A 14,619-nucleotide genomic window follows, 5' to 3' on the forward strand; every position below is an offset into this window, starting at 1 on the left:
AGCATTAGTGCTGAATTAGAATGCTGGCAGTGACTGCTGGAGTAAAAGTCAAGGCTGCCAGGAGACAGTGGAATTCTTTTACATACCTTTCAGGTGTTTTTTGTTTGTTTTGTTTGTTTGTTTCCATGCATGTGCTAGAAGGACCAGTGAGAGCAGTGAGTGAGTTGAGTTCGTGTAAAGGGATAAAGGTGCTATGAATTGTGAGAATACCTTAGAATCAGTTCCATTCTCAAATAAAGAGGTCACATCTATTGAAAGGATTGAGTTGGGTAGGTCACAGCTTTTCTCGTTACCTCCTCTTCAGGTGATTAAAGTAGTATTGTTTTTTTCCTTTCACTGTTTGCAAAGACTTAAATCCTAATATAAATAGACCAGAAATTAATAGAGAGCAAGGTTATATTTGGGGTAAGTTTAAAAACACTTCAGGGAGAAATATACATCAGCATTGATGTAAGTAATTTCTGTCCCACTATGTTAGGGGTACAATTATAAGATTCTCCTTTCCTAATAAAGGGTTTTATACTAAACTCTGAACCTAAACGAGGAGTTATTTGCATAAAATATGAGTAGTCTCACATATCATAACATTCAACGTTGTTAATTGAATTTCTGACAAATGTATATGTGATACAAACCAAATGACGTGTACTAGCTTTCTTTATGTAGTCATTTGGCATGGGAGAGAGTCGTCTTTGGATTACTTCATTTTTCACATACCCGAATCTAGGCTGTAACATAGTAACTCTGTGAAAAATCATTATTATGAGAAAAGATGAGAGAAAAATGAAAGAGACACTGAAAATGAAAATAGGAATCCTGGTTGAGAATTGCATGATACTCAGTTTCTTGGGCCACAGTCGTAGATAGTCATAGGTAGCCCATTACAAGTTCTATCTCATCCTGAAACCTGGTGCTTCTTCACCCGTGTCCTTCCGATATCTCCTCCATGGCCAGCTGTGACCCTGCTGAACCAAGAACACCTCACGCCTGCCTCTTCTGGGCCAACAAAGGCTGGCCCTCCATTGGATTGGCCCCATTAACCATATCTTTTCTTTCACTTCCCTCAAAGCACCTCAAAACTAGCATAACCTATGTTTCATATTCTCAGGATCCTGGTCTCTGGAATTATATGAATATATTCATACATGTAACACATGCATTAGATAGCAGCAACAACAAACGTGTTAAAGGTGACAAGCGTGTTTTCCCTGCTCAGTGTATGGAAGGAAGTGTGGTGTCAAAGGAAAGCCTGAGTCCAGCTGGCCGACTTGATTGCTTCTGCCGCTCATCAGCTGTGTGGCCCTGGTCATTGAACTTGACCTCTTAGGGACTTCATTTGGTCTGAATCAGGGACCCTTAAAAGATTGAAAGAGAGTAAAGTTATTAAACTTCCTGGCATAAAACAGTCACTGGATAATGTTAATTGTGCCTAGGTGGGCATTTAGATTATAATGGCATTTGAAGATAAGGGCTCAGTGAAGGTATTAACTCTAATTGTGATCTAATTGTGGGGTGAGTGTCAGGTTCGGTAGCAGGCTGGTTGGTCAGCTCTTTAGGGACAGGGTTATTTTTGGTGCCTCTAAATTTACTCCATCTTTATCATCTTCTCATGAGACTTGGCTCTGGCCCCATCATATATTTTCGAAATGATCTGCAGTGCTGAATTCATGTTTTGAGGGGCGGGGGGAAGAGAGAAGAGGAGATAGAAGTTTTGGTAGATGAAGTAATGAGTCCCCAAAGATACCTGCACACAAATGTTACCTCACATGGCAAAGGAGACTACAAACATGAGAGTATAGACCTTGAGATGGAGAGATTATCCTGGATGGTCAGAATGGGTCTGATCTCATTACTTTGTGCTTAAAAATGGGGAACCTTTCCCAGCTATGGTCAGAGGGAAATATGACCATGAAAGAAGGATCAGAGATGTGCCATTGCTGGCTCTGAAGAGGGAGGAAGGGGACCACAAGCCAAGGAATGTCGGCGACTCTGGAAGGTGGAAAAGACAAAAAAGCGGATTCTTCCCTAGAGCCTCCAGAAAGGAAGGCAGCCTTACTACCACTTGATTTTAGCCCAGTGGGACCTGCGTCAGACTTTTGACCCACAGAACTGTCAGGAAACAAATGTGTGTTATTTAAGTCACTTAAGCTTATGGTAATTTACTGCAGAAACAGGACACTAATATAGAAGTTAAGAAATAAATGTTCAAGGGGTGAAAAGGAATACAAGAGTGACTCCAGAAGTTCTAGAACAATCTACAAAGTCTTATTCCTAATACTCAGATGTGTGAGACCATCTTTTCCTTAGAAGTAAGCCCAGAGGTGGACAAGCCACACGGCGACTTCCCTGGGTGCTGCCCTTCGGCATTTTGCTTCAAAGGTGTCACAAACTGACCTGACTGGGCAGCTGGGAGTGGCAGCTCAGACCAAGCATCCGTGGTGACAGCAGCTGTGGGAACAGCAGGCAGAGCCCTAGAAATAAGGTGGCTTGACAGCAAATGTTTGCACATGGTCACCCGAGTCCAACTTTGTTATTATTAGGGACGAAGTACGGCAGACAAACTCGGGGAGAGCGGAGCACCCCAGCATGAGCCCGGAAAGAGAAAGTGTGGCGAGGCTGGGCGCCTGTGACGATGACCCAAGCAGGTGGGAGAGGCCGGCTGACGGTCAGATGTTGCCACAGCTGGCCGTGCAGCCCCAGGGAGCTGAGCTTGGTGTCGCTGGGAGCTGGCACGGGGCAGGAGAGACAGTGGCCCTGCCTCTTTGGTCTCTGCTTTGGAAGAGGATGGCCCACTGCTGTGATAGCGACAGCAGAGATAAGATAGCCTCTGGCAAAGAGAGACATTCCTCATTCCCAGATGACAGGGGCAGGTTCCAACACAGGTTTAAAGAGTGAACAGGAGCAAAGGAGGTTCCATAAACTCTGATGGGAGGAGATGTGATTTTTATTTTTAAAACAGGCAGCACAGCCCTTGAGGGTTGGTCTTTTGAGGTCTGACCTGTGTGGCATGTTGAGCGTCTGGCGGTGTGTTCTTTGTGCCTGGAGAGCCCTGAGTCCGTAATGGCAGAAGCTTGGTGGAGGTGGGCGCGAGTCTCCAAGCGCACGACTTGGCCTTCAGTGCTTGGTCCAGGGCCCGCCCTGCGTGAGCGTGGAGTGAGGGTTCCTCCCCCTGGAGCCGCAGGGCCAAACCAAAGCGAACACCCCTGGCGTGCAAGGCTGGCTGCTGCTCCATTCGCTGCCCTTGGTGATCTTGCCCTGTGGAAATCTTAGCGCGTCCCCAGGAGAGCTGCGTCTACCTGCCCAGGCTCCAGGCGCTGCCCCCAGGCTCCCCGGCAGCGGTGAGCAGCCGATCCAGGGCTCTGGGCTTCTGTCCAGAGGAAAGAAGGCGAGGACAGGTCCCATCCAGACAGCACCGAGAAAGGAGTGAGAGAAAACGGAGCAAAGCCCTGGCTTCACCGCCCCCACCCTTCTCTTCCAGAAGCGATTTGAATGTGTCATACGGGATTTAAGTTTCATTATTTGTGTCTTCCTTTCTGTAGCCGGTAAGAGTCGTTGGAGGGAAAAAGAGAGAGACGAGAGGGAGAAGCTAAAGGCTGGAGAACCCACAAATTGGATTGTATTCCTGAGAAACCAGATGTTAAAAAAAGTGCCTTCGGGCTTCCCTGGTTGAGAGTCTGCCTGCCGATGCGGGGGACATGGGTTCGTGCCCAGATCCGGGAGGATCCCACATGCCGCGGAGCGGCTGGGCCCGTGAGCCATGGCCGCTGAGCCTGCGCGTCCGGAGCCTGTGCTCCGCAACGGGAGAGGCCACAACAGTGAGAGGCCCGCGTACCGCAAAAAAAAAAAAAAAAAAGTGCCTTCAAAGAAGGCACAGTTGGGAGCAGCGGTGCGAGAGAGGAGGCGCGTCCTCGAGCAGGGCCAGGGGCGTCCGAGCGCAGGGCGAGGGGGACGGCGGACGAGGGTGAGCACGGAGTGCAGAGGCAAAGCCAGGGCCCGGTGCCTCACGCAGGTCCTGGGACACCGTCAGTGCTTTGCACACAGGCGGAGACTCGTCACGTTCCCGAACATGAGCTTCAGGCATCTCAGCGTAGGCAGCCCCGCCACCGGGGGCACTCGTGTGCGCTAGCTGTGCGGCTGACACTTGCCCGGGCTGGGAAGGGCCCGGAGGAGGAAGAACACGGGCGGGCGGCAGCGGAGGCAGGCGTGGTCTGGCCCGGCAGTAACGCGGAGTGAAGAGCCGTGGGCTTAGGGGGCCGGAGGGTAGGAGTCGCAGGGCTCCTCCCGCGCGCCGTAATGAGGGCGCGGCGCCCGGGGTGGGAGGGGGGGCGCTGAGTAGGGGCCAGAGATGCTCCCTTTGTACGCGCAGGCCTTTAAAACAGCTTGCGTTAGCCAGGGCTAATGGCTTGGCATGGATAATGTCTTGGCTTAATTGGTTATTGTGAATGCTCCTTGTTTCTCCTGTGGAGTCCCTCGTCCCTGCCTTTCGAACAGTCCCTCACAGGCTCCTTGAATCCATACAGCCCGTGCTCAGGGCCACCGGGGAGCCTGCGTTCTCCAAGCAGCCACCACACTGGGAAGCGGCTGCCCCACGGGGTTGCCCAGATCCCGGCGGGCTCCGGCTCTGACGCACAGGCCTGCTCCCTGCGGCATGGGGTTCACGTGTGTGTTCCCATGGAAGGATGGGCTGGAGACGTTTCTGTTGATAACTGACCCCTGCAAGAGTCTTTCAAGGTTACGCTGGAGGGGTGGAGATAGAACTGACAAAGGCAGGCAGAAAGGGATCCCTTCTATAGAAGCAGAGCCCGAACAAGGCACCGAGGCAGGGGTGCTTCCGGCAGGGAGGACAGCCTTTGCAGAGGAAGGCGACATCTCTATTTCTGAGAACAAAGAGCCTAGACGATCCTAATTCCTGTTACGGCATTTCTTTCCAAGGTCACGATATTTTTCTTAAGTCTTCCTAACTCTTTTGACCTTAAATATATCTTGTTCCTTTCCTCTCATAAGGTGTGTGAAATATCCCAACTTTGGGACGCAAAAGCAGCTTAGAGCTGGGCACACTACCTTGGGGTTACGTGTTTATATGTCGGTCTCCCCACAGCTGAGGTTTGTGAGTGTGGTTTGAGGCTGGGACGGAGGCTGACTTGTGTGTGCGTCCCAGAACCCGACGTGGTTCCTGGCAGGTGTGTTGAATGCTCCCAGGAAGATTAAGGAGAGGAAAGCATGTGACTCTAAAGCTGTATTTTGTTGATTCACACGTCTGTTATTTGTATGTTCTCTGTATCATGTATAATAACCAAAATGATGTCATGCAGAAGGAATTCAGAGAATCAAGCTTTTTAAAATGTTACATTAATTATAAGTGGGATCAGCTATAAAATATCTGAAATTATGATACTTAAACCATAACAGTATGGAACAAAACCCCGAGGAGCCTATCAAGTGGGCTTGCCTCTTCTGTTTTCTGACGTAAAATTTATACGTGGGATTTGCTGTATGTGGCAGGTCATCTCCCTCTCGTGTGGCGCTAGGTGATTTTAGTTTCCAAGGAGTTGTTTTAGTTTTTGATCGTAATATCTTTAATTCACACTTCAGTGTTTTTAATTTGTGCTTTGGTTATTGTCGTCTTCTTTATTTTGTTGTGTTCCCTTGAAGTTGAACATCCTGGGTGCGATGATACCAGTTGCTACTTTTCAGAAAAAAAAGGTTAAATTTAAGTGTGGTAAGGATTCTTCTTACTGAATCATTTACTCCTGGCTGATTTCTCCCAAAGTACTAGTGGAGGGACAGCTGCCCCAGCCAGCAGTCTCCAAAATGGACTTCACAACCCCCAGGCCAATGAGATTTGGGGGGTAAAAATAGACACTATTAAAGACTTCTGTGTCTGTTCATCTTAGCACATACTTTTAACCTTAGGTATATTTTATAACATTAACATATTGATGTGTTAATGTAGGTATATAACTTATAAAGAAACAAACAAAATGCAGGCTTGATTTCTTTTTGATTGATGGCAGGTGCAGTCAAATATGTTTATAGAGACCTTGCTCCAAGCATGGTGAGCGGTTCATCTCTCACCAGGGTTCCTGTCCATCTGAACGGGACAGAGAAGTCAGGTTCCTCCCAGCTGTTTGCAGCAGCTTTGTGTCGCTCCTGGTTAGCGGAGAGATGGAGAAATTAAGAATATGGAGAGAGTGTGTGTTCTCCAGCACCATGTTCTTTAAAATGGCACTTTACTTGGTCCCTTCTCTCAAAAAAAGGCTTGAGCCAGCCCAGTCTCTTTCCTCACTGGGAGAACCCTTTACCATGACTTTCGGGGTCAATGCCGAAGAAGCCAAGGACTGAGCCTTATTCTTGGGCTGCCTCCTACGCAGACTTTGCACTCACAATGTGGTACTGTATTAGATTTGTTGACCTCAAGGTCATGGCCAATAGGCAGTTTAGGTTTTTTTCAGTGGTCATCCCTGCCAAGAAAACTGATCGTGTCCTCCATCTCCCCTGGCGATCTGTGTTGATTGTAGGAATGGGGTGTGGATTATACATTGTTGGGTACGGTTACCTCCCGGAATACAATGCGTCTTCTTTTAGACATCCCAGGGAGATAATTTGGACATAATGAAGATCTATAGTAATCAGATAATTACTATCGATTGCTCTTTGGATGTCTTGATGAGGTAATTAGGGTGTACTGGAGAGAAGCTAGAACTGATTGATTGGCATGACTGTAATCTCAAAGATTTCTAATTATGTTTCTTTTCTTCTAATGGCTTATAAACAAACATCATTTTAGCTTTAGAATTTGTCAGGTGCCAGGTTCACCGGGAACATCAGCTTTCTCTATTATGCTAACTAGACCCTGAACATGATCAACATAAGCTCATTACGCCTTCCTGCTGAAGCAGAAGAAACTGCAATTAACCCTCGCTTTTCTTATCCGTCTTTATTCCCGCACGGCCAGATTCTCCTCGAGGACTGGAGTGTGAAGTGTTGCGGGAGGGTGATTCATGAGGAGCGTGCACGGCTCTGTGCCGGGTACGTCTAGAGGCCTATGGGGACTCATGGAGGCTGCTGAGCTGCGGGCACAGCAGAGCCAGGGCACAGTGACACAGCGTCTGTGTCGGGGTGGCTGAGTGCTGTCTCCTGTCACAGGTAACAGCCGCTCATCAGCCAGCAAGGTTGAATATTCTCAACGTCAGTGCTCTCAAGCAGCTGGACCACTCCCATCTCTCTGTCAATGTGCTATTGCCTCATGTCTTCCATCACACACTAACTAGAGGAGTCCCCGCCTGAGACCACATTCCACATCACCCTCATATTCCCTACACCTTATAGGACCTTTCGGCAGCTTGCATCGTGCAGAATAGTGGCCCGACTCAAAGATGGAGGGTGCTAAGAACCGGTAAAGGAGCAGTTTGAAATGAGCTGTTTCCATCTAATCAGTGATGTTGGTAAGCTCTGCACTTACTGGACCACAGTTCTGCACTGTGACCATCTATCTGTGCGGGAGTAGGTTCCCTATACACGCCTGTGGGATGGCCTGAGTGATCACCTGTGTTATTGAACCCCATGCTTCCGACTGAAATCTCACCAAAGAAGAAAGTCGTATTTTGTTTTTATATTATTATAAAATCCGTTATTTTCCTGAACCCATTGGGAAAAAAGGTCACAGATGTCTGCGTATTCTTATCACTGAAACTTTTACAGCACGAGAGGGACAAACTGCACCAGGACGGTTCAGACAGCAGAGGAGACCCGGGATGTTGGTTCATTGAGAACTTATGGTTTGCTGATGTTTGGATAATTGCAGCTGTAGCTGGAAATGCTTCATTAACTCCCATTAGCTAGCTTGAGGAGTGGAAGTAGATACAGAATTTATCTTCATGTTATATCTTTATAGCATAAGTAAAGTTACATAGCAAATTTAATCAGCCATGTTTCTTGAAAAATGAGGTGGTTTTTTAAAAAATTGAATCTGAGTGACTATTGAGATCAATTGTTGGTGCTGAAAAATCCTCCTAATCTGTATCAGTGTACTTTCCTCTGTTAGAATATTTAATGAGCATATTTTTATTTTTTAATAATTGAGAATTGTGCAGTGGATCATTTTAAGCACAGATTTTATTTCTGTAGTAAAGAAACTGAAAAAAAAATAGAAAAAGTGCCCAAAAGACATTCCAGATTTTTATTTGTTAGCTGGTATTTCCAATCTAAGAGCTGGTTTGTTTTCTAGTTGTTTGCCCCTTTCCCTAAAAGTTCATTGAAAATCTACTTACGTATCTGTTTATCTACGTTTCTACCGATTTTTTCTTTTGGGGGGGATTCTCCCCATTTTGGGTTCTGATTGTCGTTGCCCCGTATTTGATTAAATACCCCACTTGTTCGTCAGGAAGTGTAGACTGTACTGAATGTACCGCACAACAGTGTCGTGTGGCTTGCTGACCCAGTCCACGGCCAGTAGGGCCCAGTCACGTGCAGACTGGCGGGGGCCTCAGTTGGAGGGTCTCGGGGCTGCAGGATGGAGGTCACGTGCTGCACAGTTAGGTTTTGGGGCTGGGGGCAGAGTGAGGAAGCATACTATGGAAGTGATGCCAGTCATTCATATTTGCTTTTGGTTTGGGACATGTCGTCGCAGGAAGTCTTGCAGCTCGAGAGACAGATGGGAGGACAGCTCCTAGAAGAACCTAAGGCTCTTCACTTCAAAGGCAGCACCCACAACCTGCGCCTGTCCATTCATGATGTCGCCCATTCCCTCTGGAAGAGCAAATTGCTGGCCAAATATCAGGTAAGGTTCCCAAGCTGTGAACCAAAGGCTTGGAGACACCTGCAAGGGGACTAGAATGATTTAGACAGAAAACACTCCCTTCCTTGAAAGTAATCCTATCTCAGTACTCGTTTGTCCAAAATAGTTGGGGGGTGTTTAGGAGTTTTTGAAAAATACTCTAGACATACGGAGGAAATGCTTTTTTCTGAATTCTCTTTCAGATAACTTTACTATCAATGTTTTAGTAAATAAGATTTCCAAGTCCATCATGTCTATGCCTTCTCAGAGTAATGTTAACATTGAATTGGTAAAAACCAGCCTCAGATGCATTCGTAGGAGAAAGGGAACATTGTTATCCCACATGACACAAATTAGGCTTCAGCCTGGCTAGGAGAGTGCCTTTACATTGAAAACTTAGGAGGAAGCTCAGCTTGGAAGCTGGGATAGCAAGTGAAAATAAAACCTGGTCAGGATTTTATTAAAGAACAGCATAAAAATACTGGTCCCAAGTCCCACTGTATGTAGCTGTGTGTGGGAAAAACAAGACTCCCCCGAGGTGTTCACCTCATCCTCCATCAGCCAGCCCACGCTCTCAGGAGACTGTGTGATGGGATCCCAGCCTCAGACCCATCCTAGGAGTCGTCGACACCCTCAGGATCAGCAGTGAATCCTTGTCTACACACGTGCAAATCCAATCCCACACCCTGCACTGTAGCTGCACTGGTTGTGATTTCCTGATGTAGTAAGTCATGAACACACTAGAAGGGATGAAGGGAAGAGTTTCAGCTGTATTCTTACTCTCAGATGTCTGGTACTTACACAGAAATTGTGGGAAACAAACCCACTGGTGTGCTTACAGTCTCAAGCTGTGATGGGGGTACACGCTCAGCGCTTGATTGAAAGATCGGCTTTAACTTTCTCATTAAACCTCCTCCCTTGCTTTCTTCTTTCTCTGATTTTGCAACTGCCATAAAAGTCCACAGATCTTCCCCTTTTATGAACAATTCTTTTTGTGCAACCATAATGGAAAGTTGTTTTTATAATAATGATAACCTGATGTTAGTTTAAGCTAAGCCTGGCTGAGTTCTCACCATCTGCCAGACTCTCGTGTACTTTGATTAACCTCATTTAACCCCCTCCATTCAGGTACTCTGTTGCTTAGGTACAGTCTTTCACAGATGAAGAAACTGAGGAAAGGTTAAGTAACTTGCCCCAAATCACCAAGTAAGCAAGGGGAAGGCATCCTATTTGTACTGGATTTGGCTCCAGAGCCTATGTTCTTAACCAACATGGTCTACCATTTTGTATCAATCCTTCTTCTTCCTTTATTGAAAAAAAGATTCTTGGGCTCTGTGAGGTGATCTAGACTCATAGACAATTGTGTCTGTTAGAGGCTTGGTGCCTTTTAGGCCAAGAACTTTTCTCTGGCAGCTAATCAAGCCTCCGGTTTCCAACCTGTAGTGAGTTTTGACTTTCCCCATCCTGTGCAGAGGGAGGGCGTAGGCATGAAAGGGAACTGGGTCAGTGCGTCATCCTTTAGACTTTGCTTTTCTCCAGGGTACCATGGCAGGGGTTCCTTTTAATGGGCAATGACTGGAGTGTGTAGGTTTTATTTGGGCAATTGTCTAAACCTTAAAAAAGATCATTTATGATGTTTTCTTTGTTTTTTGGGGGGTTTTGGGGACCCATCGTGAGGATTAAATAAGGTAATTAACATGCGCGGTACTGAGATGAGTACTCTGCAGCGCGCTGATAGCTTCCTTGAGCATTAGTCCCTCATGTGTGGCTCACCCTTTTATATGCTTCAGGAAATTCCTTTCTACCACATCTGGAGTGGGTCTCAGAGAAACCTCCACTGCACGTTCACCCTGGAAAGATTTAGCCTGAACACAGTGGAGCTGGTCTGCAAACTCTGTGTGCGGCAGGTAGAGGGAGAAGGGCAGATCTTCCAGCTAAACTGCACCGTGTCCGAGGTAAGAGGCGCTCATTGGTCTCAGACCAGAGGAGGGACCGACCTCCGGGAGGGCCAGTGGGGTATAAAGTATCTCAGTGTGGGAAGTCCTGAAAAGCTCTCTGGAGGGCCTGCTGGTTCACAGAATGGTATTTTTAATGAACACAGGGAGCTAAAATCATATGAAAGTGTAATAGAGGATCCCTTGCAAAAAACAGGACTTTTACGTTTCGTGACATGAACTTAAGGATCTTGTCCTAACTTTTTACACAGATCTGAACTTTGAGTATAAGGTTCAATTTAAGTATCGCACACAGAGAGGAACTTTCCCAAAGCATCCCTGCTGTCCCCTGTTCCTTGTATCCTCCGCCTCTCCTCCTGTTCTGGTTCCTTCCTCGGAACTCACCTGCTTTGCCTGACCGTGCACTCCCTGCCCCCTCCTTTTGCCTCCTTTCCTTTTATCTCCATGTCGAAAGGAGAAGTCTCTTGGTCTCGGTGCTCTCTTATACATCATCCTCCACATAGAAGAGATGCCCTTCTCCCCGAGGTAGGAGAGACAGTCCAGAAATAGAAGTAAAATCGACGCATTTCCCCACTGGCGCCCATCACGCTGCCTTTCCTCGCTGTGACCCTCACTTCCTTCAGGTGGGACAAAAGGAAAAGGACAGGGTGAGAGGAAGGGGGCAGCACCGTCTGGGGCCTGTGGAGCTGAGCTTGGCGTTGCTTTTTGAGCCCCAGCACAGAATTGTCATATTTTAGAAGTACGGCCAGTATATGATTTAAAAGACTCCTTCTTCCTCGCTGTCTGTCTCATGCACAGCGACGAATGAAACGGCACCCTGTTCGGCGTGTCTCGCTCCACATGTATTTAAAGACAGTCTTCCTTAGCAAACCGAGGGGGGGAGCACGTCAGCCTTGACGCTGCCACCTCCTCCTTTCCCACAGCCTGGCGAGCTGCGGTCATCGTTTCCTCCCTCCGTTTCATGAGACTTTTGCCTCATAAACAACTTTAGTCACAGGCCCCGGTGACATTCATAAGGCATGATCTTGGTGTCAGGGCGCCATGGCAACCGCCGGGCCTTTCTGTGCGCGGGGCCCATCTACCGGGCCCGCAGCACCACCCCTGCTGGCTCGGGAGGGTGTTTTCACTTTCCAGGCCCAGCAGGTCTGCAAAGCTCAATACCCACCCAGCTCCAGCCACAACAAAGGCTGCGGAATTTTGGAGGGGGCGGCGAGGAGGTCTGCTCCTTTGATGCTTGCTTTCCGTTCAGCATGAGCGATGTGATGAAAAGGCAGACGAGCTGTGGCCGCGAATGAAAGCGCGCTGGTCAGGGCTGACCCCCCCCCCCACCCCCCCCCCGCCCCCGCCAGGCCAGCCAACCCCTCACCGAAGAGATAGTGTCGCGTCATAGTGTGATCAGTTTAAGGACTTTCTTTCCTGTGCCAACACAGGGGAAAGATGATTTCTTTTGCAACCTGGTGGCAGTCAGCACAGGGAGGCCGACCCTTTCGTCTCCTCAGAGGCCTGTGACAGACAAGCACACTTAGCAGGAGGAGGGGGGAGGCAGAAATGACCCGCGTCAGATGACTTTGGGGATTAGGGGCCACTCTGCTGCTTTTCCTTCTGGGTCACCGAGTCCCACCGTTGCTGTTAGCATTTGAATGCGGTGCATGTGGCCCGCAGAGCGGGGAGAGTTGGGCTGGTACTGATGTCGGGAGCCAGGCTGTGTGCTGGTGAACAATTGGCTCTGGAGAGCCCCGAGACCTGGAGTCTCATCAAAAGCTCGAGGAGGGGTTCCCTGTGGCTACAAGCCACAACCAACCAGAGAAAAGGCTCCACTGGTGGTGCCTGTCTTCTGGACAGGGCTCCTCCCTAGGGTCACGTGGCAGGCTGGCAGGTGGCCCGGGGTTGCAGTTCCAACGTCCCATCTCCTGAAAATGAGCTGACTTGCCAGGAATGCGCTGCTGCCCTGCCCCTGCCACCCACTGCTCAAGGCGTCACCGGCGCTCCTTTCTAAAGCTCCTCGGCCCTTGGCCTCTACAGTCAGGCACAGGGCCTGCTGCCCCCCCAGGGAGACCAGGCTCTGCTTGACACAGACCGGGGTGATGTCAAGAGCTGGACGATTGTTCCTCTCTAGGGGCCTTGGCCACAGATTCCTTACCTAGAGATAAAGCCTTTAGTCTCACAGAGATGAAGTTTAAGAATGAAAATGCCTAGAAGAGTTAAAAGTATGAGGATAAATGATGATAAAAGGTTTTTCCTTAGAGGGACAGGGGAGGTAATAAAGGAGAAGCTGCCCATCACCAGCAAGAGGAAAAAAAAGTAGAGGAGAGAGAGAAGCTTCAGTCTCGTTAGGACTTTTAGTTTTAGCTACAGTATAGACAAAGACGTTATAACCCTGTTAACTACTGACACACAGCACTTTCGTGCACACAAAGAACAATATTAAAGATGTACAAAGCCTCACTCTGCTATAGCCATCCTATCTATTCACCTCCTCTGTTTTCTATAACCTGTTCAAAAAGAAGGACCCTTGGGAAAATCTAGTTTTTCTAAGTGACTTCAGGAAGAGTCAGAATACAGGAAAGGAAAGTCGTTTCTCCCGTGGAGTGTTGAAAACGTGTGCCACAGCAGCTTTTTGGTTAATGGTGAAAAATCATGTTTAACCAAGGGAAGCATAACATCAAAGACAGGTGGTACCAATATCATAAACAATTAATTATTATAGTAAGTGTTCTGTGAGAGCATACCTGGAAGTAAAAGAAGAACTAACAGCAACAGAAATTACTAGATGAAATTTGAATGTAAATGTATATATGTATTTTTCTTTTACCTCCAAGGCTGCTGTCAGCCATCTGATAAGAGAGACGAGGGCTTGTTTCATGCACAAGGAAATAAACAGGCACAGTAGCCAAGGCTGGAGACTCAGGGTTTGAAGGCCCACGTAAAGTGCTGACAGTTCTTTATTCACCAAGAGAAGGGGGACAACGTGGATGTGTGAGCAGACCTTCCTGAGAGTCGTGCCTGCCTTACCTTCAGGACTGAACAGTGAGGAGAGCCTTACCTTTAGCCACGTTTAGTTGGAATGTGGCAGCACTGTTCCGCAAGGTGGGCTTCTGTTAGGAACTGGCTTCATCCTCTTGCTCTACCAGAAAACATACCTTCCTCTCTTCAACAAATACGAATTGAGTAGCTTCCACGTTCAGGGCACTTCCCTGAGGGTCAAAGAAGTTCTGAGGATGACAAAAATACTCTCATCTCCAAGAACTTTGGGAAATCAGAGGAATTCGTCCGTAAGTACAACCAGCGTGCATAGAGCAGATGTAGGAGGAGGACAGGGGCTGTGGGAAGTGCTGTAGGAGGGCTCCAGGCGGAGGGCTTTGGGCAGCTTTGCTCAGGGAACATGCTTTTCAGCCCACGTTTTGAGGTGTTTGCCTGACAGAGGTTAAGGGAAAGGGCAGAAGAACTCTCGAAGGTACATCCTTAAGAAAGGTGCTAGGAACAGTGAATGGTCCAGTCATGCCAGTGCAACCTGAGAAAGACAGGAGCCAGGCTGCCAGGTGGAGGGAACACAGGGGCCCCTCGTCCACGGCAGGCCTGGCTCTGCAGGTTACAGGCATCCCAGGCTTCAGGCCGGCCCTGCAGATAACCTCATGGCCTGATAAGGAGTTGGGAATCCATGTGGTAGGAGAGCCATTTAACACTTACCAAGAGAAGGCAGGAGAAACGTCAGCGCTGGGCTTTAGGAAGATGAGTCTGGCATAAGGGATAGACCACAGGGAAGCAGCAGGGAGCTGGTGAGGCCACGAGGCAGCGCTACACCAAGCAGAACCACCCCCCCCCCCACTCCCCGTGCAGACTCAGCCTCCACCGCAGGCCAGGGATGGGCAGGCTGGGTTTCCTTCCAGG

At 48.3% G+C, this 14,619-nt stretch overlaps 1 protein-coding gene across 1 annotated transcript in view; it reads left to right on the top strand.

The window, feature by feature from the left end:
• The window catches only part of UNC5C (unc-5 netrin receptor C), a 160,807-nt gene that overhangs the window by 141,746 nt on the left and 4,442 nt on the right, over window positions 1-14,619 (top strand). Inside the window, exons 14-15 of the mRNA XM_073804679.1 lie at window positions 8,630-8,779; window positions 10,567-10,731. Coding sequence (XP_073660780.1) covers window positions 8,630-8,779; window positions 10,567-10,731 — 315 coding nt within the window. The remainder of the gene's footprint in view (window positions 1-8,629; window positions 8,780-10,566; window positions 10,732-14,619) is intronic.

Source organism: Tursiops truncatus, chromosome 5 (genome assembly GCF_011762595.2).
Source record: "Tursiops truncatus isolate mTurTru1 chromosome 5, mTurTru1.mat.Y, whole genome shotgun sequence".
NCBI classification, from domain to species: Eukaryota; Metazoa; Chordata; class Mammalia; order Artiodactyla; family Delphinidae; genus Tursiops; species Tursiops truncatus.